Source organism: Pteropus alecto, unplaced genomic scaffold, assembly GCF_000325575.1.
Source record: "Pteropus alecto unplaced genomic scaffold, ASM32557v1 scaffold196, whole genome shotgun sequence".
NCBI classification, from domain to species: Eukaryota; Metazoa; Chordata; class Mammalia; order Chiroptera; family Pteropodidae; genus Pteropus; species Pteropus alecto.
In genome coordinates, this window is record NW_006439717.1 from 1,613,487 (window position 1) to 1,636,557 (window position 23,071).

The window sequence follows — 23,071 nt, forward strand, 5'->3', positions numbered from 1 at the left end:
GTGTAAATGTTAAAAAGAGAGGAATTTGATGTCAGTTTCTCCCAAAAGGAACATTCGAAAGAGAAAATAAAGCCCCCCAAATTTAAAATTTTCATCTTCGTGCCAGTGTTTGTTATTATTAGAGCCACTTCTTGAATCATTAACAGTTTACAGCATATGTGTTCACTTGCTTCTTTCAGAAAGGGTACTTTTAGTATTTATGGTAATGTTAGAGATTTTATCCTAACTAGAATTACTGTTGCCATAGTTTTTTTCTGCTTTGTAGGTGTATATATATGTGATTTCCCAAAAAGTAACCATTTACTTAATTACTTTGTAAAAAGTAATTTTTAAAAGCTTGTTTACAGCATCCAGCGCTGGTGAAGTTTTAGTTTAAGAGTAATTGTTAAATCTTTCTTTCACTTTTTAAAAAGTAAGTTTTGTTATATGACTTCTGCAGGCATCCAGAACTTGTTTTGAGAAAGGTCATTTCAAATTATTGAGTCTTCATTATTACCAAAATAAAGAAATTTGAGAGAATGCCCTTTAATAAGAGACACTGTTGAATGGAGTATAAGGTAATTCCTTCTTTCTTGAAGATGAATTCTAACAATAAAACCTTGACTTATATTTGTGCATGTCACAAAGGGAGTTAGACAACTAGTTGTGACTGTCTAGCACATCTGTCTTTAAATGATCTTGTCACATAAATTAGACTAGATATTCATAGTAGTTGGGATGCTCACCCCACCTCAAATGATTTGTAGTAAATTCTCATTGTAGTGTCTTCCATTTATAAATTCTGCTTCCCAGACTGTTGATTAAATCCTCTTCTGATAGGGTACAATGAAATTAATTTCATTTTAATAAACCTAATACTTAGGTTATTGCCTCAGTATTTTTAGGGTTGCAGACATAGCTCATTTTCCTGAAGAAATAACCTTGTCACCTTGTTTAGACATTAGATATTTTTAAAACCTTTTTGTATTTTCTGATAGTGTTATGTTTTGTTATTTCTGTAATTTGCTGGTTTTACTCATATTTTGGTTTTTAATTTTTGTTCACATTTATTTCAGAGTATTTTGTAGTTATACTTCTCTTATATACAGGTAGTATTGGCTCCTATTTATATTTAAGAAAAAAATTGTGGCAGAGGTTACTTGCTTTTAGTCCTAAAGTTAATGATTTTATTTCTCCTGTGTATTTCAGTGGCCTTAACAGCTAATTTTTAAAGAAAGCATAATTTTTGGATTTAAAATTAGTTTGAGTATGTAATTTGTGTGTATTGCCTTTTAAGGGAAATAACTTAGTCAAAATAGAAAAAGTCAGGGTATATAATGTAGCTTGTTCTTGCTGTTTATATAGTGATCACACAAGACAAATGGCACTAAAAATTTTTTAAATTTGCAGTTTATCTTTTTAATTTTGAGTTGACTCAGGCAGGAAACAGTCTCTAGTTAAACTGCCATTTAACTCGTTTGCTTATGTGACCTCAATCACTAGAATAAATTTTTAAAAAGTTCTATTTATAATTGGCAGTAAAAGTTAATAAAGTTGATGTGGATCATTTAGATATTTGGTAATTAGGGTTGACCCAGGGTGTACTGTATTTTGAGACTGTTGTCAAGAAAATGAGCTGAGGACACTGTCTAGCCATTGTGACCAGTGTTTGAGTGCTCATGTAAACTCTAATATGTAGGAATATGTTTTGAAATTAGAAGTTGTAATTGTTTATCTTTTGTACTTTATAATTAAAATATATTAAGATACATGCTACTAAATTGAACACTGAGTTGTCCTGTTAAGTGATTTTTCTGTATTATTAGATGGAATTAGAATGTAGATTAATAAAAAATTTTGTATAGCTTCACTTTTTAAATATAATGCAGATAACTAGGAGAAATAATGAAACGTCTTCCTTGTTATCGTCGGATCATACATTAGTCTCTATTCTTAGAGATTTCCTTTTTTCTTAATAACATAACTTCAGCGATATGTGTGGAAAGATTCCTGTTAATAAGGCCATTGTCTCATCAGTGACTACTTCTTAAATAACAAACTTAAGTCTAATCTCAACTCTTTTCTCTTTTTAAGCTTGGGTTTTATCGTTGTGCTTTCTTATACTTTTCTGACTTCTCTGTTTTATTGCAGACATGCTGGTGTCTACACAGCTGAAGAAGTGGCCCTGATTATGCGTGAGAAACTAATTCGTTTACAGTCTTTATACATTGATCAGTTTAAACGACTTCAGCATCTGCTCAAAGAGAAGAAGCGACGGTACTTACATAATCGCAAAGTGGAACATGAAGCTCTAGGCAAGTTTGATGCCTGTTCCAACAAGCTAGTGCAGGTTCAACATGTGAACCCACATGTTGGCAGTAGTTAGATTTATCTCTGTCTTCGTACTTGGAGTGGAGGAGAATTTGCTTTTGAAACTACCTGTCTTATGGCCAAAGATTTTTTTGTTAATTTGGAGAAATGTCCTTGATTGATTGCTCCGCAAATAACATCTTGAATGTTGTGACTACCCAGGTAGTAGTCTCCTAACTGGCCCAGAGGGACTTTTGACCAAAGAACGAGACAATTTAAAGCGCCTAAAATGTCTTCGGCGGTATCGTCAGCGCTATGGAGTGGAAGCCTTACTACATAGGCAGCTGAAGGAACGCAGAATGCTGGCTACAGATGGTGCCGCCCAACAGGTAATTTGTGTATATATCTCTAAGGTGTATACATTTACTTTATTTATGAAGTTAGGGTAATTGTCAAAACACTGTTGTACAGTCTTGGCTCTAACATCTGACTTATTGGATGTGGGGTATATTGAAAAGAGCACTTATCCCGAAGTCTGGAGACATGAGTTCTAGTCTTAGTTCCCTTCTGACCAGTTATGTGCTTGCACTAATAATGTGTCTGGGCCTCTGTTTTCATCTGCAAATTGAGGGCATAGATTTCTCAGTTCTTTGGTTCAGAAATTCTTCAGTTTAAAAATAGGGACAGGTTAATAAGCCCAAATTCCTGGGAGTCTTGTTTTAGAAGGTGGGAAAATAGAATGATAGGAGCAATGAATGTTAGAAAGTAAGGTTGATAGAAAGCAGAGTTAAGTGATCATTCTTAAATTTGTTTCTTAAGCTCTTGGTCTCTGCTTCACTAAGAGTAATTTTATTTTTATGTTTTATTTGTTGAGGCTTCACAGATTACAATTTTGAAAATAGTTTTGCTGAAAGATAAAATAATTTGAAAATCATTAGGCTGTATTAAAAGTTTATAATACTGACAGGTGAATTTCAGGTTAAGATTGACTTGGGCATGAGATTTTTAATTTCTTTTTTCTTGTATATCGTATTGGTGAATAATGTTGAATTTTTTAGCTTTTAAAGCCAGTGTCATTAGTGGCAACATTGTGAAACCCTGCCTTAGAGTTTAGCAGTTTCCAAGAATGAATTGAAAGAAATGGTTTTATTCGAGGCAAAAATACCCAATTTACAGTTGTTAACTAGTCTCAAAGATAATTGATAGGTTCTTTTGTGGGGTGATTTTTGTTTGTTTATTTATTTGTTTTGATTTATCTGTTTTCTCCATTTTAGGCCCATACCACTCGTTCCAGTCAGAGGTGTTTGGCCTTTGTGGATGATGTTCGTTGTTCCAATCAGTCTCTCCCAATGACCAGGCATTGCCTTACCCGTATCTTTTTACTCTGTTTAATTTGCTATCTAGATTGAAGGCTAGTGGGAATCTGATGGTTTGCTTAATTGAAGGTCTTTGTTTTCCTTTGGCCCTGAATCAAGGCCAGCAGTTTGCTTAAGCTGTTGGTTTCAAGCAGGAGCCTAAAAAAAGTCTTTCTATGGTCTGTTGGCCGTTTCAGATCTTAGGTAATGTAATGGTCAATTCATTAGAAAGAAACATCTGAGTCATTTGTGATAGATGTGGGTTAATATCTATTTGTAGTCAGTTAATATTGGGATTCCAAAATACAGAGATCCTTGATTTAATTTGTTCTTTAGAATTATGATACCATTTAATCCAGTTATTACAAAAATTACTGTGGGTGTTTCTATCAATAACAGGATTGTTCTAAACTGTGTGAGCTTCCTTTGAATATTATTCTTTCATATGGTCAGGGTCCTAACTTGTATTTTTAAGACTTCATTTAAATTGGAAATGTGTTGTTTCCAAAAATGGGTTGATTTGCCCTCAGTTAATTTGGCTTTGAACCATCATAGCATCTTTTGATCCTGCTATGGGACTGTATTTACTATTGGGCTATAAAACTTTTTGAGCTGTTTATTAAATTGTGAAAAGTATGTCTTTATTATGGACATTGATTAAGTTACTTTTGCTGTAAAAGCATTTGTTAAAAATGATCATTATATTAAAGGCATAAATATTGCTGGATTTCATTTTCATGGCAAGAGATAAAACATTTCGAAAGAAAATATTTTTTAAAGTATTAATTTATTAATGCAACAAATGTCTGCTAAAGGATTACTGTCCTTAAGATATGAAATGCTTATGCAAAGTAACTAAAAACTAAAAGCAAATGTTAAAAACATAATTAGACAAAGGCTGGCTATGGACAGATTTAAAAGTAGAAGTGGCTGATAGATGAATAGTGCTTATCACTATAAATAAATGAAATAGGAAATAAAAAGTTTTAATCAAATTTGATAATTACATGTATATAATGAGAGTGAATTTCCAAAGTTGGTGACTGTAAGGTGAAATGGGCCCTTCTAAATGCTTCCAGTGATATAAGCTTTTTAGAAAGCAGTTTAACAATATTCATATTCTTTGATATGATAACATCACCTCTGGGAATTTATTTTAAGGAGCTAATCAAATGCAGACCAGTATTTTTACTTAAAAATGTCTCCAACTGGAAAGAGCCTTAAATTTTTCAGAGATGGGCAATAGAGAGGAAAATTGATAAAACCTAATATGGACTATGTTCTGGCATTAACTAGATTTAACAAAATTTATAAATTACATGGGAAAATATTTGATAGCAACAAAAGTAAGACATGGAAATGTGTAAAGTATGTTAACTTTACATATTTACATATTCCAAGTATGTAAAACATACATGGAACTAAATACTGGGAGAGAATATAATAGAAATGTGATTATTTTTGCATGGTGGGTTATGATTGCCCTTTATTCCTCTGCTTTGTACTTCTCAGGTTTTCTTCATTGAGCTTGAATTACTTTATAAGGCAAAAATACCCAATTTACAGTTGTTAAGGAATGTTTTAGACTTTCTTACGGTATACTCAAATCATTTATTAGAATATTAATATTTTTAAAAGTAAAGTTGAAAATGAAATGTATTTGAAAAGAGAAGGGAAGTGTTTTTTTCTTTCATGCTCTTTTCCTTTCCGCTTTATAGTTGCCTAAGTCACTTACCCTTCCTTAAGTCCTTATCTCAGAGAAAGATGCGACTGCCATTGGTGACCTGTTAACTCTCTTTACTCTGGTCTAATGGAGACAGCACTGGACTGAAAGTGAAGGACCCAGACTCTAGTTGTAGGTCAACCATTCCCTTCTCTTTTTCTCTGTTCCCATATGAAAAGAAAGCGGGTGGAGAAGGATTGCGGGGGATTGCTTTGGAGAATATGTGGTATTAAATAAGACTTGTGAAAGTCTTTCAAAAAGATTTGGTTAAAACATTTATTTTAATGGATTAAATTTTAAATATTAACAATGTAAAGAAGATTGGGCTTTTTAAGCACATAGAGACTGCAAATCTGTTCCCATTAGATTCCTGTTCATTTGATTGTTCATTTTCATTCAATAAATATTTACTTTGTACTATTTACTGTTCCTTTTTTAGTTTTCAGCTGGGGGCCATTTTATTCCCTATTTGGCAATGTGTGGAGACATTTTTGCTTGTCATAACTTAGTTGGGGGTGCTACTGACATCTAGTGGGTAGAAGCAAGGAAGCTGCATAAACATCCTCAATGCACAGGACAGCTTTCCACAACAAAGAATTACTCAGCTCAAGTGTCAGTGGTGCCAAGGCTAAGAAACTCCAGTTTCCAAGAATGAATTGAAAGAAATGGTTTTATTCGAGATTTTTATTTGGTTTAAAAATTACAATGTACATTAGACTTTTTAGGTTTTAAAAATGACCTTGAAATTTTGAGAATAAAAATTACTTGTAATTTCATAATCCTGGATACAATCAGTTCATAGAAAATTGTGCTTTCTTATTTAGAAATAAGCCCAAATTTGAAGTAATAGGAAAATAACCATGTAGTTAGGATCTCAAGAAATGGTAATACTTAAGTAAAATATATTTTGTAGAGTAACTTGAACTGGAATGTTGTTGTTTTATCTAATCGTGATTTCAATTTTGATTCATCTTACAGAGCTTCTTTGCCAACTTGGAAATAATAGCCCTTTTCTGCTTCTAGCCTTAACAAAAGTTGTTAGAGCTCTTGGAGCGTTCCTGGAGTACTTTCTTTCCATGGGTCCTCATAAGCAAAATTATCTTCTTCCCTTTCTCTTCGGCATCACAGCAGGACTCCCCTACACTAACACCCCTGGTCCTCCACTTTACCTCCCCAATCCCCCCCCCCGCCAAATATAATAGCTGCTAATTACTATTACTAGAGCTTCCATTTTCCCTAGTTCCCTGCTGCTTTAAACAGATTTATCATGTAAGCTTTTTGGAAACAAGGTTGGAAAAGTTTTTGCAAACTTTGCCAGTCTGCTTAATAGAGCAGGTACAACATTGTTGTCTCTTGACTCTTGGAAAGGGTTGGTGGAGACCTCTGCCAGCTATTTGCATTTGCCATGACATATTTCTGAACAGGTGTAGATTCCTACACCTGTTGCTGTTTGCTTAGCACTGCCTTTTCACATATTTTGTATTTTCCCTGTGAGGGAGAACAAAGTTAGTGTTTCTAGTTCAGATGGCTAAGATCTTGAAATGGAGGTTGAGGATGTTTTAAATTACTGATAGCTAGAATTAGATGCTAGTAAATGCCACTTAATTTTGAGAAGTAACTTTTAAAGATTGCTAACTGCATTTGGTTCTGTATCAAATGTAACCACAATTGTGTAGTCCAGACCTTGAGTTTTATATGGCAGACACTGCCTATGTTTTATATCTACCATAGATCCATTTTATTTCCCTTGACCATTTTTCTACAGATATTTGTCAGGACACGAATCAGGTTCTCTTCAAATGCTGCCGGGGGTCTGAAGAGATACCCTGCAACAAACCAGTTCCTGTAAACCTCTCTGAAGATCCCTGCTGCCTACTGCATTTCCAATTGCCTCCTCAGATGTATAAGCCCGAGCAGGTACTGTCTGTGCCAGACGATCTGGAAGCCGGCCCCATGGATCTGTACTTGAGTGCTGCTGAGCTTCAGCCCACTGAGAGTTTACCTCTGGAGTTCAGTGATGTAAGTTAGAGAAGCTCTGCTCTGGTTGGCCTTTGAGGCGAGGCCTTATTTATTAATGGTGAGAATAGGTTAGTCTTTTGTGGTCAGGATAGTTGATAAAGTTTTTGAAATGATATGTGTATGGCTGTATTTGTATGTTAGCATATTCATTGGCAGAAGCATATTAGCATATTAAATTGGCAGAAGTTTTCCTGAGAGAATGATAAGGGAAATTATAAACTAAGAGAAGTTGGAAAGTCAAGTTATGGTTAGATTTGGTGTAGCCAAGAAATTTGGTACCCATCCACAAGGTGAGTGATTCACTAGAATCTTAATACAAACCAGTTCTGATATCTACTCTTGACAGTGGAAACTTGATTTTCAGCTCTGTAGTAGGGTTTTCATTTTCAGATTAATGTGTCTGCCAGGAAATGACTCTGAACTTATCTCAGGTTACTGGTTTTCAGTTTTGGTATGTTATTACATACTCTGTTGTGAATGAACTGGAACAACAGTGATCTCCTTGAGTATTTTTTTTTTTTACAGCCTTCTAAGTATGTTTACTACCTTATCTCCTTTAGCTTATTCCTCGATTGGTCTCAGCCTATAAACCTAGCTTACATTTTATTTGTTTCTCTAATTAGCACTTACTACTATTTGACTTTAGGGATCAGTTGACATTCCGTCTCTTTCTTGGCACTTTGCTTAATCTTTAGCCTTCTGGATAAAGGTCTTCATTATTCTGATGATAAATCTTCTGAATTTCATAATGAATTATTTTGTGTAAAACCATGACATGTTTAAGGTGACAAATCTAAGTGGAAAATTCAATATAGGTTGCAAGATTTTTGCTAAGGGTACAAGCAATATTTGGGTAGCCTGGAGGAGGGTATTGCTCACTAAAAAAGATATACCAAGGTAGGATAGTATCTGAAAAATAAAAAGTGGCATTAAGAAAAAACCAATTGCAGTTTTTCCCATAATTTCTCCTCCCTTTTTGGGGGTTGTATACTGTCTATAGGTATATTAAACTTCTGATTTATATTACTTTATAATAAAATTATAATTTTTGTCGTAATTCTGATTATAATTGCTCTTTAAAAAGTTTTTTTCACACAGATTCATAGAATATAAACTAGAAAGGGACCTTGGAGATGATATATTCCAGTATCTCTCAAACTTTTCCAATGAGATTATATTGTAGTAAATGAATAGATAGCCCTAGATCGATAAGGACAGATTTTTTTTTACTACATTTTACATATGAAGAAAACCAAGGTGCTTTTTTTTTTTTTTTTTAACGTAGTAATACAAGGAGCTTTATAGGGTCTAAAAAATAACCTAATAATCACTATATCATCAAGTTCTTTTCAAATATTAATGCGTTTATGTAGAAACTAGCACATGTTTTATATAGATGTACTAGGTTATTAATGTTTGTTATCTGTTAATTTTTAGAGTCATTTTCTGTTTTTACCAGTTTGCTTTTCCCCCATTCATCTGTTTTTACCGTGTTAATTTTAAATGATGTTTTCTTTCTCAAACCTTTGATAATCTAGGTTTAAGAAAACATAACTGTTTCAGTATGTTTGAAGATTATATTCTTTACTCTTTGGAGAATATTTACACAAAATATTAAAGATTGTAAGATGTGACCATAGGCAAAACTAACATTTAAGGAATCTTAAATTTTAAAAATATTTAAAAATATGTCATCAAATTTGTTAATGCATATATGTGGCATGGATTTCTTAAAGAATATGAGAAGTAACTTTATTTTTGAGAATCTGAGAAGTTTTGACCCTTTGTTAGAAGTCAAAGTGATAAACAATCATCTCTTTATAATTGGTCATCTAATATGTTCATATTAATGTTCTTTTGATAAACTACATTGGTCATTAAAAAGTATAGTTTTATTCTTAACCTTTGGAGGTAAAAATTGTTCAGAAAATATTGAAACAAAATTCAGTTGTAGAAAAGAATTTTTGTTCTCCCATAAATTCTGGATATATTTATTAGTATACGGTTTTTTGGGAAAAAATAATTTCTTAATTATATGAATTTCACCAGGCAATCTTTTTACCTATATTTTGCCTTATATATCATTTCTATAACTTGGTAACAACTTTGGTAACTACTCATCGGAGGGCCATGTATTGGATAGTAACATGGTTAAAAATTCAGCCTTTTATTCAAGATAATACACTTGCCTGTTTTCTGTGCTTTGATCCAAGGATGTTTGGCAAGTAACAACCTAATACCTTTATCCTGTTACTTTGAGCTTGCTCTTTTTATGTGTGTTGGTTTTTGAGATCAGAACAAAAATGAATTCTCAGTGTCTTGATGCTTGCGTCTCTAAACATTCCTGTTAATGGTAGGCATTTCTGCTGATTGTTTTTTCCTTTCTTATTTTAGGTATCTTTCCTCAATTTTAATTCTTATAACAGACAACACTGAACATGTGAGAAAAGCCTTTTCAGGATATATTTTCCTTTGAAAAGATTTCCATACCATTGTCATCTTGAGACTTGGAAAACTTTTGCCTCATCACTTAAATGGGTTCTTCTAAATTCCAAGTTAATTATTTATATGATAATATAATAATTGTCCATATTAAAAGAATTGGAGAAAATAGTTCACTCTCTTAACGATGTGAGAACACTATAGTGGCTGGATGTTATAGAAGTTTCTAATAAATCCAGAATGAATGTTAGGTAGCGACTATCCTTTTCTTTCTGCTTCTGCTTAAATTGAGCATCTTTAAGGCCAGTACATTCTTGATGTATATTCTTCACCTTAATTATTGTAAAGGTGTGATTCTCATTTCTGATGATTAGCACACCAAAGAAAGGGAAAGGATTTCAAACTCTTAGAGTTATTTAAAAGAATAAAACTAAGTAAGCTTCTCATGAAGCTAGATTACTGGAAACACAGCCTCTGTAAAGCGGATTGGGTATTAGGGGAGTCCAAACTCTTGGTTAATTTTCACTCTTAGATAGGAGAGGTTAGCTGTAGACTCTTAGAAAGTGGTGACATGAAAGTCAGTTTGACACATCGAAGCTTTGCAATGCTTTAGGCCCTGAATCAAGACCAGTGGTTTGTTGTAGCCATTGGTTTCAAACAGGAGCCAAGAGCAATGTCATTCTGTGGTCTTTGGCCATTCAGGACCACAGTGGGAATGGCCAATTCAATTGGAAGAAACAGTCTATAGAATATAATGTTTCTTTTTTACAGATCACTTGGACTATGTTAGGTTTAAGAATCAGGCACTTACTCTGTGGGGATAGGGACTTAAGCAAAATAGTATTTCATAGCCATTAGGAGGGATTTTGAGTTTTTTGTCCTTCCTCATTTCTCTCCTCTTTCTTTTTCCCTTTCTTGCTCCCTGCCTTGCTTGTGGTTGTTAGAACATTAATCAAGCAATCTCACATTATCCAGTCTTTTAAGACAGTATTTCATTTTAATTTGCAGTTATGCTGATAGTCCATGTTAGAGTCACCACTGGTGAACTTAGATGTTGACTACAGTTAGTCTTGGAATATGCTTTTTAAAAAAATAAATACTTATTGTAAAATATTTAACATAAAATTTACTATTTTACCCATATTTAAGTGCACAATTCAGTAGTGTTAAGTACATTGACATATTGTGCCACCATAATCACTGTCCATTTCTAGAACTTTTCCATCAGCCCGGAGACTTTGTACCCATTAAACTATAACTCCCACTTCCCCTCTCTCCCCAGGCCCTGGTATCTACTGTTCTGCTTTCTCTGAAATTTCCTACTTAAAAAATATGCTCTATAAAGCTACTATAGAGGTCTGTGTTTTATTCTTGGCAGCAAGAAAAAAAATCTTAGTGCTTTTGGATCTTGTCCCATTTGTTGGACAATATGGGAAAGTCTTTTTTGATTCATGGTAGGTAAGGGGTGAGGGAAGTATGGGAGAATTGCTTTGAGTTTTGCTGAAAAGTATGCCAGCTTTAGCTAATTGATTCCTTTGGTATTGCTGATAGGCTTTTCTCTTTCTTTTCCTAGGACTTGGATGTTGTGGGTGACGGTACACAGTGCCCTCCTTCACCCTTGCTTTTTGATCCTTCACTAAACCTTGAAGATCATTCAATCAAAGACATTGCTGAAGGCCCAGTGGATATTTTGGCAAGTGAAGAACAACCCCAGCCAGCCTTTCCTCGTATAGTGACCCAACCAAGCAGAGGGTTCCTTGCTGGCATGTACTCCTAGGGAGTGGGCTTGTCATCACACATACACAGTAAAAGTTCCCCAGATGGTAGTTCTTCAGATGGGCCCTTAGAACACCTAATGGCTCTAGGTTCTCAAGTCTCAGAGATCAGGACACAAATTTAGTTAACTAGAAAAGGTTGAGACAAAGAATCTAGGTAAAATATTTCTTTTAAGGGAGAGTTCAGCACTAGAATTGCTGCTATCATAGAGGAAGGATAAGTAATGTGATTTGGCTTCTTTCTTTGAGATTTGGATGAGATACCTACGGCCCTGACTGAAAACCAGCAGTTATACTGTAGCTGTTGGTTTCAAGCAGAGGCCCAAAGGACCATCTTCCTGTGATCTGTTGATTTTTCTGGAACCTCAGCAGAGAATGGCTATTTCATTTGGAAGAAACAACCCACAGCTCGCTCTCATTGGGAGAGCCTCAGGAATGCTGCAAATAATGACTTAGGATTTCAAGGGTCAGGGATAGTTAAGTATGGGGAAGAGTAACTGCCCCAAATTATTTTATTTCTGTTGTCTTTTTCTTGTTGCTATGATAAATGGATCATTTCTAAGTCAGATTTTTATTCAGACCACAACAAATGAATTTGTAACCAAAATGACTCTCTTATCAGGGCCAGATGCAGATGACCGGAGATGGGCGCAGATTGCAGGGATCCCGAAATTCTGAGAAAGCCTCTGCACCATTGCCTCAAAGTGGAATAGCTACTGCAAATGGGAAGCCAGAACCCACTTCCATCAGTTGATAGTTTGTTTTGGGAACCATTTGACTTTGGAGGATTTGAATTTCCCATTCTTTAAACAAGTATTTCTGACCATCTCTTATTAAAGGACAACCCAGACTGCTTTGTTTTTCTTCTGGGTTATTGAGTGCTGTAATCAAACATAAACCAAATTGTTGGAGAAGGGACCAATTGTGTCTAAAAGTTGTGGATGTCTTCCCACTTGGGCAAGGAAGAGAGAAAGGTGAATCTGCTGCTGGGATTGAGCAAAGATTTGGCAATCTGTGCCTAAGAGAGGGGAGAGACATCTTTGTAAGAAGATTTCCCAAGACTTGGAACAAATCCACATAGGCGTTTTGGTGGAAGCTGTGTACCCTTGGAATATTGATGTACCTGCTTTCTGGTTATCACTATTTAACAGGCTCCATTTTAGCCTTTCCTCACCTCTCACCTAATTGGGTAATCTGAACCTCCTTCCCCCTTGAACTCTGAACTATAAACTCAGAAAACAGCCCAAAGGACCGGGCCCTCCTTAACCATCTATCTTGCCTCTAACTTTTGTAAATTTCTGTAGTGACTGTCTTATGTAAGATACCATAAAAAGTACTGTATATAGTTTCTATTAAATGTTAAAATGTTATGAAAATATGAAACAATCACTTGAATGCACGTTTTGTTTGTATTTGGGAGGGTATGTGTGTGTGGTGGGGCTGTCCTTAGGGAGCTGTGTCAATGGGAAGGGCTAAATGGGAAAGATATCCTTCCATTCCAAGAAGTAAATACATTTTCAGTAAATTACTTTGGTTTTGGTTTGCAGGATAATACAAGAACCTGTAAGAAGTAAATGGAAAGGGATCCGACTTCCTTATTAAAGCCTACCAGTTCCAAATACCTTCCTTTTAGCCCTCTTCTGTGCCCCCTATTTCCACTCTTTTCTATTTCATAATGCCTGATTATCATTTAAAATTCTCTAGGGTTAGCAGTCTACATATAACTCCCAGAGAAGTTGGGCCTCATGCTGAATCACAGAGGTAGGCATAAATTGTCTAAAATCATTTTGATGATGAAGGATTAAAATAGAAGTTCAATTAGGGTTAAGTTACCTCTGCCCAAAGTCTATTTTCATAATACTTTAAGAAAAGCCAAAAGATTGCTTTCTATAAGAAATGAATTGAGAAACAGAAGAGTTTAGTTACACCGTCACCTTGGCTTTAGTTTAAATACCTGTATTCAGAGAATGGTTGAAAGTAACTCAGTAGGCCGGCCCATCAGATGAATTCCTGAGATCATGTTTAATGAGTCTTAGAGTACACTGTTTTTCAGTTTGTGGTTCCCACTGCTTTCTTGCCTGGTAATTTTTACACTTTATACACAAGACAAACATTACTTCTTATGCAGCTATGGACTAGAACATATCTGCTCCTGTGACAGGTCTAGAAATTAGAATATCCTCTTTCTTAAAAAGTGATATACAAACCACTTGTATCCACCCATTAGTCAAGGTGATTGTTTTGTAAATTAACAGGCCTATATGCACTTTCTGGGGTTGGGGGCAGGAAGTGGTGGCCAGGGAATCTGCGTTCTTAGCACCCTAGAAATTTGATGGCCACTTGTTTGCAAACCTAGCAGCAATGGTGAGTTTTGAGAAGGTCACATATACAGTGGCCACTCTTAAGATTCTGGCTTCTAATAGGGAAAACATGATTTGGTAGGAAGAGCCTCAAGCTATACCATATCTGAGAAAGTATGTTGGCTGTTAGAAGAGATGGCCTAGTACCCCTTCTGGGTTCAGTTGTAGTAGCAGCCTGAGAGAAGTGTGGCCTTGTGACACCTTGTAGATCTAAAGATGAGAGAGCTGGAGGCTGTTAACTGTAGTAGGTTCTCTTGAAAGGACCTTTGGGTAGCATACTCCAATGGCCTCTACAGTTCACCTCTTGTGCCAGATCAATTCTTGATGCACGTTCACAATTCCTGAGGAGCATAGGTTAGAGGATTGTTAACACCTCCCATGGCTGTAATTTGTCTTGGGGCTGCAACTTGTCACCTCCCTCCACCAAATGTTCTAAATTCCTTTCATCCTTGGTTATCACATTGGTAAGTCTTGGTAGCTTACTTGGTGGTGTGAGCTTTTATTCCTGAGGACTCTTGATAATCATACCCTTCTCAGGCCAGTTGCTGCACGTATCCAGTTAGGCAAGGGAGTACCAAGCTGCACCTGTGATAGAATAATCTCCCAAGATGTCCATCTCCTAATCCCTGGGTCCTGTGAAAATGTTACTTTGGCCAAAGGGACTGTATAGATGTGGTTAAGGTTAAGGGCTTTGGATGGGGAAAGTGTCTTGGATTATTCTGATGGGCCCAATCTAATTACAAGTCCTTAAAAGCAGAGAACCTTTTCCAGCTGACAGTATGAGAAGGATTTGATGGTAGTTTTGAGATGTGGGGGAACTAGGTACAGAGACCAGGGAGGGATCTCTAGTTGCTAAATATGGCCCCCAGCTAACAGCCTGCAAAGAATCAGACTTCAGTCCTATACTGCAGGAGACTGAATTTAGCCAACACCTGAAGAAGGAGGAAGCAGACTATCCTAGAGCTTACAGAAAAGACCTGCCCATACCTTGATTTTAGCCTGAGGCCTGTACTGGGCTTCTAACAGGGAAATGTAATACATTTTATGTTTTTCAAAGCCACTAAATTTGTGGAAATTGGTTATGGCAGAAACAGAAAACCAATATAGCACCCAAGTTGATGACCTCAGTTTTTCCTAGTACTATTGTATGAAAGAATCCCTACTTGCTCCCACTGATCAATTACCTGCAAAAATAGGCTCCTTTCCTGCTAGTTCCTGGACACAGTTAAAAGTGGCCTGGTGGCAGCTCTAGCTTATAGTTCAGCTGGATCCTCCCTACGTCTCCTGGCAAGAGTGCACTGCCACGCTTCCTCCGCCCCGCCCCCCACACACTTTGCGACCAAGACCTTGCAGAGCCAAAAGCTGGATGGGAATACCCTGGTGGGTCACTGGGTGTGTTAAATAGGGCTGTTCTGCTTCCATCTCTTGGTCCTGAACCTGTTTATTCCTCTCAAGAGAATGTAGCACTTTATAAAGATCTCTGATTTAGTGCATGTATTGTACCCTGAAGGATGGCACCCCTCCTTGCAAAGTATTTTCTCTAGGCTGGTGTTTCAACTGTACCTTCAATGGGTCTCTGAGGCTAGCTACTTCTGGTTGGAGCAGTATGTGATATGACCAGTGAGTCCCTCCTTTGCTATGCAGTGAATTTCATGCTGTTGTATGAAATTTCATGCCTGTGGTGCTGGCCTCTAACTGACCATTCCTTTCCCAAAGAGGAGCTCTGTCTGTATGCAGTGGAAGTGGCTCTCATCCTATCACTACCTACATCACTACTCTACAGACTTTAGCCCCAGGTTTTGTTACTCTATTTTCTGAGATTTTATTTGAAGCATGTCATGAAATCTTAATTCTAAATGTTGCCAACTTTAGGAATAAGATTAAACTAGCCCAGGTATAAAGGCTAATCTGGATCTGCTCTAAAAAATCTTAAAAACAACACTTGAAAAGATTAAACTGAAACTCAAGTATCTATCTTAACTGTCTACCATTGCAAAGCCAAAACTCTTTAAAGGAAGACAACAAAATTCAGACACTCAACAACAGAGCATCCATAATGCCCAATATCCAATAAAAAATTAGTGGAAATGCAAAGAAACAGAAGTGTGACCAGTAGGCAGAGAAGAATGAAGTAATAACAGCAAAATGTCAGAGTAGGAAACTTAGACACTTCTTCCTCCATAGAGACAAGGCTTTACAATAATATATGAATCAGCTTCCTTTGTGAGAAATCCAGAAAGTAAGAGATTCTTGTTAGATTTCGAGAGTTTGGACTCTTCTGCTTTAGCTACTATCTGGCTGCCCCTTTTACCACTCTATAAAGTGACAGATTTGAAACAATGTAAGTGGGTAAAGTCCAGTGCTTCACTTCACTAAAACTTGGCAAGACCCAATGGGATGGGAGACCCTGCTACTCCCAGGTTCAGTGAGTGGATGAAATATCCTGCCCCAACACTCCTGCTGGTGACTCTATGAAACTAGCCTGCAGCTTTCCATACTAGCTGGAGTGAGAGCTGCCCTGAGTCTGGGGACAGTGGCACCAACCTGCTCTCCAAATGCTTACAGTCCCCATTTCTTACATCAGAGGAAAAATGGTGGATGTTCGTAGGAATAAGCCATTTGTAGTTTTGTGAAAGCGAGCTCCTCAGACTTGAAAGCTTATGTTGTTTAGGTGTATTCTTGAAAATGGATACAAACTTAGTCTAATCTTTTGAGACCAGCAGACCTCAAACATGGATAAACAGAAAATATTTATATTTTTGGCCTGGAAGTGGTGAAGGCTGTTTTGTATATAAAATAATTTTCTTTTTGGTATAAGGTCATTCAAGCATGAAGCCTACTCCACTGAAGCCCAGCAGGAGAATTCTTGGCATTCATTCACGAGAGCCCTTTCTTCCTCTCACATGGCATGGCGTGGCATGATTGGGAGGAAACCCCCAACTCCTGACCTCTTCCTTGGGAAAGAAAAGAGTCGAATGTATACTCAATATTCTGACTTTTGAGGGGTGCTGCCAATGCACTGGTTTCTGTCTTGCTTGAATCTAAGCACTGATAGCAATGAGATGATAGGTTGGGAGACCATTGAGAACAAAGGCAATCCATGGCTTGGTCCAGCACCAGAGTCTCCAATATCACAGACAGACACTAGATGGAACTCCAGTACCACAATTTTCTACAGCTCTGGAGAAGCAATGCGGACAGACACGAGGAAGTGATCTTGAGTAGAAACTGGCAAATCTCTTTATTAGGAGATTACATGTGCAAACTCAGAGAATACACATTCCTAGAAAAGGCTTGAGAGGTCTCCAGATTTTGTAGCTGGGCTGACTGGCAAAAGTTAGACTACAAAGACTAGGAGAGAGAGCTGAGTTTTCAAATGCTGAAGTCCCATCAGAAAATAACACAACATACAAAGAAACAGGAAAACATGGCTATTAATAGGATCAAATTAAAACCTACAGAAACCAATCCTAAAGAAATGGTGGTATATGAATTACCAGACAAAAAATTGAAAATAACTATTATAAGGATACTCAATGAATTAAAAGAGAACACAGATGGACAGCTAAATGAAATCAGGAAAATGATGCACAAACAAAATGAAAATATCAACAAAGAGAAATTATGAAAAAGAACCAAATATAAATTCTGGAAGTGAATAATACAATATTGGAATAGAAAATACACTACAGGAACTCAACATCAGACTTGACCAGGCAGAAAAAAGAATCAGCAAACTTAAAGACATGAATTTTGAAATTACCACGGCAGAGTAACTAAAAAAAAAAAAAAAGAAAATAATGAAAATAGCTTAAGGAACTTATGGGACACCATCATGAAAAACAATGTATACATTATGGGAGTCACAGAAGGATAAAGAGAAAATGGCAGAAAGCCTGTTTGAAGAAATAATGGCCGAAAAGTTTCTAAACATGAAGAGAGAAATGGATATACAATTTCAAGAAGCTCAAAGAACTTCAACTGGGATCAATCTAAAGAGACCTGGATTAAGATGAATGATAATCAACTTGTCAAAAGTCACAGACATAGAGAATCCTGAAAGCAGCAAGAGAAAAGTGACATGTCACGTACAAGGGAGCTCCTATTAGATTATCAGCCAATTTCTCAGCAGAAACCTTGCAGGATAGGGGGAATAGAATGATACATTCAAAGTGCTGTGAAATTAAAAAAAACACCTTGCAGGATAGAAGGAATAGAATGATACATTCAAAGTGCTGAAATTAAAAAAACACTTGCCAAACAAGAATACTATATCTGGCAAAACTGTACTTCAAGAATGAATGGGAAATTAAGACTTTCTCAGAAAAACAAAAACTAAAGGAGTTCATTATCAGTACAACTACCCTATAAGAAATACTGAAGAAAGTCCTTCAATTGGATGCAAAAGGATAATAAAGAGCAATACAAAACCATATGAAAATAATAAAACTCTCTGTTAAAGTTTAATATATAGACAAACATAGAATACTGTAGTATTGTAATATAGGCGTGTAAATCACTTTGAAATCTAGTATAGAATTTAAAACATAAAAGCATAAAAAGTAATTTTAAGTATATGTTAGTGGGTACACAATATGAAAAGAGATATTTTCTCTGACTACAAGGGGAGTAAATTAGGAATCAATAGCAATAAAACATCTAGAAAATCTGTAAATATTTGGAATTTAAGCATTAATATTTTAATTGAGATATAATTGACATATAACAAACATTATGTTAGTTTTAGGTGTACAAGATAATGATTTAATATTTGTATATGTTGTGAAATGATCACCATAATAGTCTAGTTAATATCCATTATCATGCACCAATTCCATTCTTAGGTGTTTATCCAAGAGTGAAAGCATATATTCACATGGGACTTGCCCTCAAATGTGCATACCAGCCTTGTTTATAATAGCCCCATGGTGGAAATAACTCAAATATCCACCAGCAAGTAAATAGGTAAATATATTGTGATCTATTTGTATAATGGAAAACTCAATAATAAAAAGGAATGAACTATGTTTACACACAACAGCACTGATGAATATAAAAATATATTGAGTGAAGGAAGCTAGACACAAAACACAATATTGTATGATTTTATTTATGTGAATTTTTAGAACAGGCAAAGCCCGTTAATAGTTATAGAAATAAGATAAAAGGTTACCTGGTGCAGTCAGGGAGGAGGCACTGACTGCTAAGGAATATGAGGGAAATTTGAAGTGATGGAAATGTTTTATAAGTTAATTGTGGTGTTACATGGGTATATATATTTATCAAAACTTGTCAAACTGTACACTTTAAATAGGTGCATTTAATTGTATGTAAATATTCCATCAATAAAGGTATTTAAAAATCCTGGGTAGAGGAAAGTTTGAATTGTTAGAGCTCCCACTGTTGTCTATTCTTGAAGGAGCTCTTACCACTTCTAAGACTAGAAACCCATGTTATAGTTTCCACGGTGCCCCTAATTCAGCCACTCTGAAGGAGGTAAATACAACAGGGACTCCTGACATTTTCTGTTCTGCCCTGGTTTTAATTGCTTGAATTCAAATCTGTTACTACTTGCTGTTCATGTCCCTCTTTTGGGTTTTGATCTCTCCTTCTTACTCATATACTTCGCAACCAATTTGTGAGTCTTGGTTCTGATTTCCCAATGCTTGTCACATATCTTGGAGGTTGCTCTTGTTTTCAGACAACTTGATTCTTTGTAATACCAGCATTCACCTGTACCCCTATCTACCTTCAGAGTTAGAAGGTGGGAGTTTTATCTTTCATTCCCTACAGTTGTATATTTGGAAGTTATTCCTCTGTTCCAGGTGCTGTCCTCCACCATTTTCATCTCCATAGTTTCTGATTTACTTCACTGATGACCCCTGCCTGGAATTTCCGGGCTACTTCTCTCATTGGAACTCTTCCTTGTTTCCATGGGCATCAGAGTATAGGTTGACATGGGTGAGGACATTACATATTAGTGCTTATTTTTTATTCTTCATAAAACTGCCATGTAAGACTGAACAGGTATTTCCAATATTCTTTTTAAAGGGCTAGTATAATCACAGAAAAGGTAGAAACTTAAATTACAAATTTGATGTTTTTATTCCTTCCTAACAAAAGCATTTAATGCCATAATTTTTTCTAAGCACTACTTTAGCTGCATCTCACAAATTTTAATGTTGTATATTTTTTAGCTCAAAATATTTTAAAAATTTTCTTAAGATGTCCTCTTTAACCAGTTTGCTATTAATTAATTAATTAAAATCATTGGGGTGACATTAGTTAATAAAATCATATAGGTTTCAAGTGTACAATTCAATAATACATTGTATGTATATTGCACTGTGTGTTCATCACCCAAAGTTAAATTTCCTTACATCACCATATATTTGACCTCTTTTACCCCTACTTCTCCCCTCACATCCTTTCCTCTGGTAACCACTAATCTATTGTGATGTCCATGAATCTGTTTGTCATGTTTGTTTGTTGCTTTCAGTTTTATGTCTCACATATAAGTGAAGTCATATGGTTCTCAACTTTTTTTGTCTGACTTATTTTGCTTAGCATGATTATTTAAGGTCCATCCATGTTGTCACAAATGGCAGTATTTCATCTTTTCTTATGGCATGGTAATATTTCATTGTATATATATATATATATATATATACCACATCTTTTTGACCAGCCGGTTATTTAGAAGTGTGTTCTTTAATTTCAAAATATTTGGGGGGATTTTCCATATATTTTTCTGTCGTTTTTTAGTTTGATTCTGTTATGATATTTTATTTTTGCTTGTATGTTACTCTTTAGTTTTATTTTGTTCTTATTGGAATTTATATATTTCTATTTTTTTTGTTTACTTGAAAATTTAGTAATACATTTTTAATAAAGTAATTAATATCTTAACCATTCCCCTGTAGAATACAAGGCATTAGGAAACTTTTACTCTAAATATTGCCTGACTTACATGCTCCTATTTTTAATAATTTTAGTTTCAAATATCTAATCCCACAAACTACACTTTGTTATTATTATCTTTTGTTGTAGGTAAGGTGTCCTAGGAAACAGATTCTGACTTGAAGATCGGTATGCAAGAAGTTTATTGGAGTGTACTTTTGGAATCAACACTTGCGTGTGTGGAAGGTGGGGCGGGTGGGGAGATGGGAAGCTAAAGGTAGTAGGATTGGTCAGAGGGACAAGTTGAACTGTGGTGCAGCCACAATAAAGTGCTGAGCCAACCTCATAGGAAGTTGGAGCTGAGATGGCCCTGCAGGGTGGTCCCCTACCGAGGCAAAGGGGCTCTCTTCCTCTGAGACTAATTCTCAGAGAGAGATTCAACCTAATGCCTTCTGTAGATAACCATCCTAGCAGCGGGGGAAATGAGTGCTTTCATTTTGTGAGGGGTGGCAGAAGTTTAGTCTGTGCATCTTATTATCTACTATAGTCTATTCTTGACTGGATGTGGCTATGTAAACGTTACTTCAGATCTCACTGAGAACAAGCCAATGATTTTATATTCTTATGAGAGAACATTACCGTTGTTGTTGTTGATTATGTTATGCCTTCAGCCATGGCAGAGGCAGATAGCTTTCCTGGTAGTTTCTCTTTGCTAGAAGCCAAAGGGCTAAAAGGGAACTTTCACATCACTTTGGAGATGATATGATTATATACTTAGAAACTCTGAAACATTACTGAAAAAATGCTAGAATTTATAAGATAGTTGGTGAGGTGGCCATGTAGAAGGTATATTTACCTTTTCTCCGTGCTAGTTATAAATACCTAGAAATTGAAAGAGGAAAATATTCACATTAACAACAAAAGTGTCATATATTTAGGAATAAATTTAATTAAAAAGCATTGACTCCATATGGAGAACACCATAAAATCTCACTGAAGTATATAAAATAACATCTGAACAAAAGAAAAAATATATATTCTGAGATTAATGATTTAACATCATGAACAATTACTTTTCTAAAAATCATTATGTATATTGTATGTAATTCTAATTTGAATGTTAACAGTTTTTTAGGGGAAATTAAATAAAATATATTAAACTTTGTATGTAAAAAGAAATTAGAATATGTTAGCATATTTTGAAAAAGAAGACTAGCATAATAAGAATATATAGACTATAGAAGGAGCATAATATAGACATATTAAGGGCCATCTATAACAAGCCACAGCTAACATATACTCAATGGTGAAAGGTTGGAATCTTTTTCTCAAAAATCAGGAACAAGGCAAGAGTGTCTACTCTTTACCACTCTTATTCAACATAGCACTGGAAGTCCTAACTGGAGCAATTAGGGAAGAAAAAAAGGCATTTAAATAAAAAAGGAAGAAGTAAAATTGTCTGTTTGCAGATGGTATGATCTTTTATATCGAAAATCCTCAAGACTCCACCAAAAGATTGTCAGACCTAATAAATGAATTCAGTAAAGTTGCAGGATACAAAGTCAACATACAAAAATCAATTGTGTTTCTACACACTAACAACAAATTATCTGAAAAAGAATAAGAAAACAATTATATTTATGATAACATCGAAAATAACAAAATACTTAGGAATTAATTTAACCAAAAAGTTGAGAGATCTGTACACTGAAAATTATAAGATTTTGATGAAAGAAATTGAAGTAAACACAAATAAATGGAAAGATATCCCATGTTCGTGTATTGAAAAGATTAATATTATTAAAATATCCATACTACACAGTCATCTACAGATTCAATGCAATCTCTATAAATATTCCAATGGCATTTTTCGCAGAAATAGAAAAAATAGTGCTGAAATTTTATGGAATAACAAATGACCCCAAATAGCCAAATCAATTCTGAGAAATAACAAAGCTGCAAGCATTACACTTCCTTATTTCAAACGAAATTACAAAGCCATAGTAATCAAAACAGTATGGTACTGGAATAAAACAGATACATGGACAAATGGAACTGAATAGAGAACCCAGATATAAACCTATGTATATACATTCAACTAATATTTGACAAGGGAGTCAGAATACTTAATGGGAAAAGGATTGTCTCTTCAATAAAGGGTGTTGAGAAAATAGGATGTTCATATGCAAAAGAATGTGGATTGGACTC

At 35.4% G+C, this 23,071-nt stretch overlaps 1 protein-coding gene and 3 non-coding genes across 6 annotated transcripts in view; all 4 read left to right on the top strand.

The window, feature by feature from the left end:
• The window catches only part of KANSL2 (KAT8 regulatory NSL complex subunit 2), a 16,688-nt gene extending 3,699 nt beyond the window's left edge, over nucleotides 1-12,989 (top strand). For 2 of the 3 annotated variants that reach the window (XM_006916833.3, XM_006916834.3), the window contains exons 5-10: nucleotides 2,131-2,294; nucleotides 2,512-2,678; nucleotides 3,564-3,660; nucleotides 7,133-7,386; nucleotides 11,402-11,521; nucleotides 12,226-12,989. In XM_006916833.3, coding sequence (XP_006916895.1) covers nucleotides 2,131-2,294; nucleotides 2,512-2,678; nucleotides 3,564-3,660; nucleotides 7,133-7,386; nucleotides 11,402-11,521; nucleotides 12,226-12,357 — 934 coding nt within the window. In that variant the 3' untranslated portion in view covers nucleotides 12,358-12,989. The remainder of the gene's footprint in view (nucleotides 1-2,130; nucleotides 2,295-2,511; nucleotides 2,679-3,563; nucleotides 3,661-7,132; nucleotides 7,387-11,401; nucleotides 11,522-12,225) is intronic. The other variant, XM_025050262.1, reaches the window with a different exon arrangement.
• On the top strand, nucleotides 3,749-3,884 carry LOC112483858. Its single transcript, XR_003047811.1, has one exon. It is a non-coding gene; the product is annotated as a small nucleolar RNA SNORA2/SNORA34 family (small nucleolar RNA).
• Nucleotides 10,439-10,571, top strand: LOC112483860. The gene has a single exon (XR_003047813.1). It is a non-coding gene; the product is annotated as a small nucleolar RNA SNORA2/SNORA34 family (small nucleolar RNA).
• On the top strand, nucleotides 11,870-12,006 carry LOC112483859. Its single transcript, XR_003047812.1, has one exon. It is a non-coding gene; the product is annotated as a small nucleolar RNA SNORA2/SNORA34 family (small nucleolar RNA).
• Nucleotides 12,990-23,071: the final 10,082 nt, after the last annotated feature.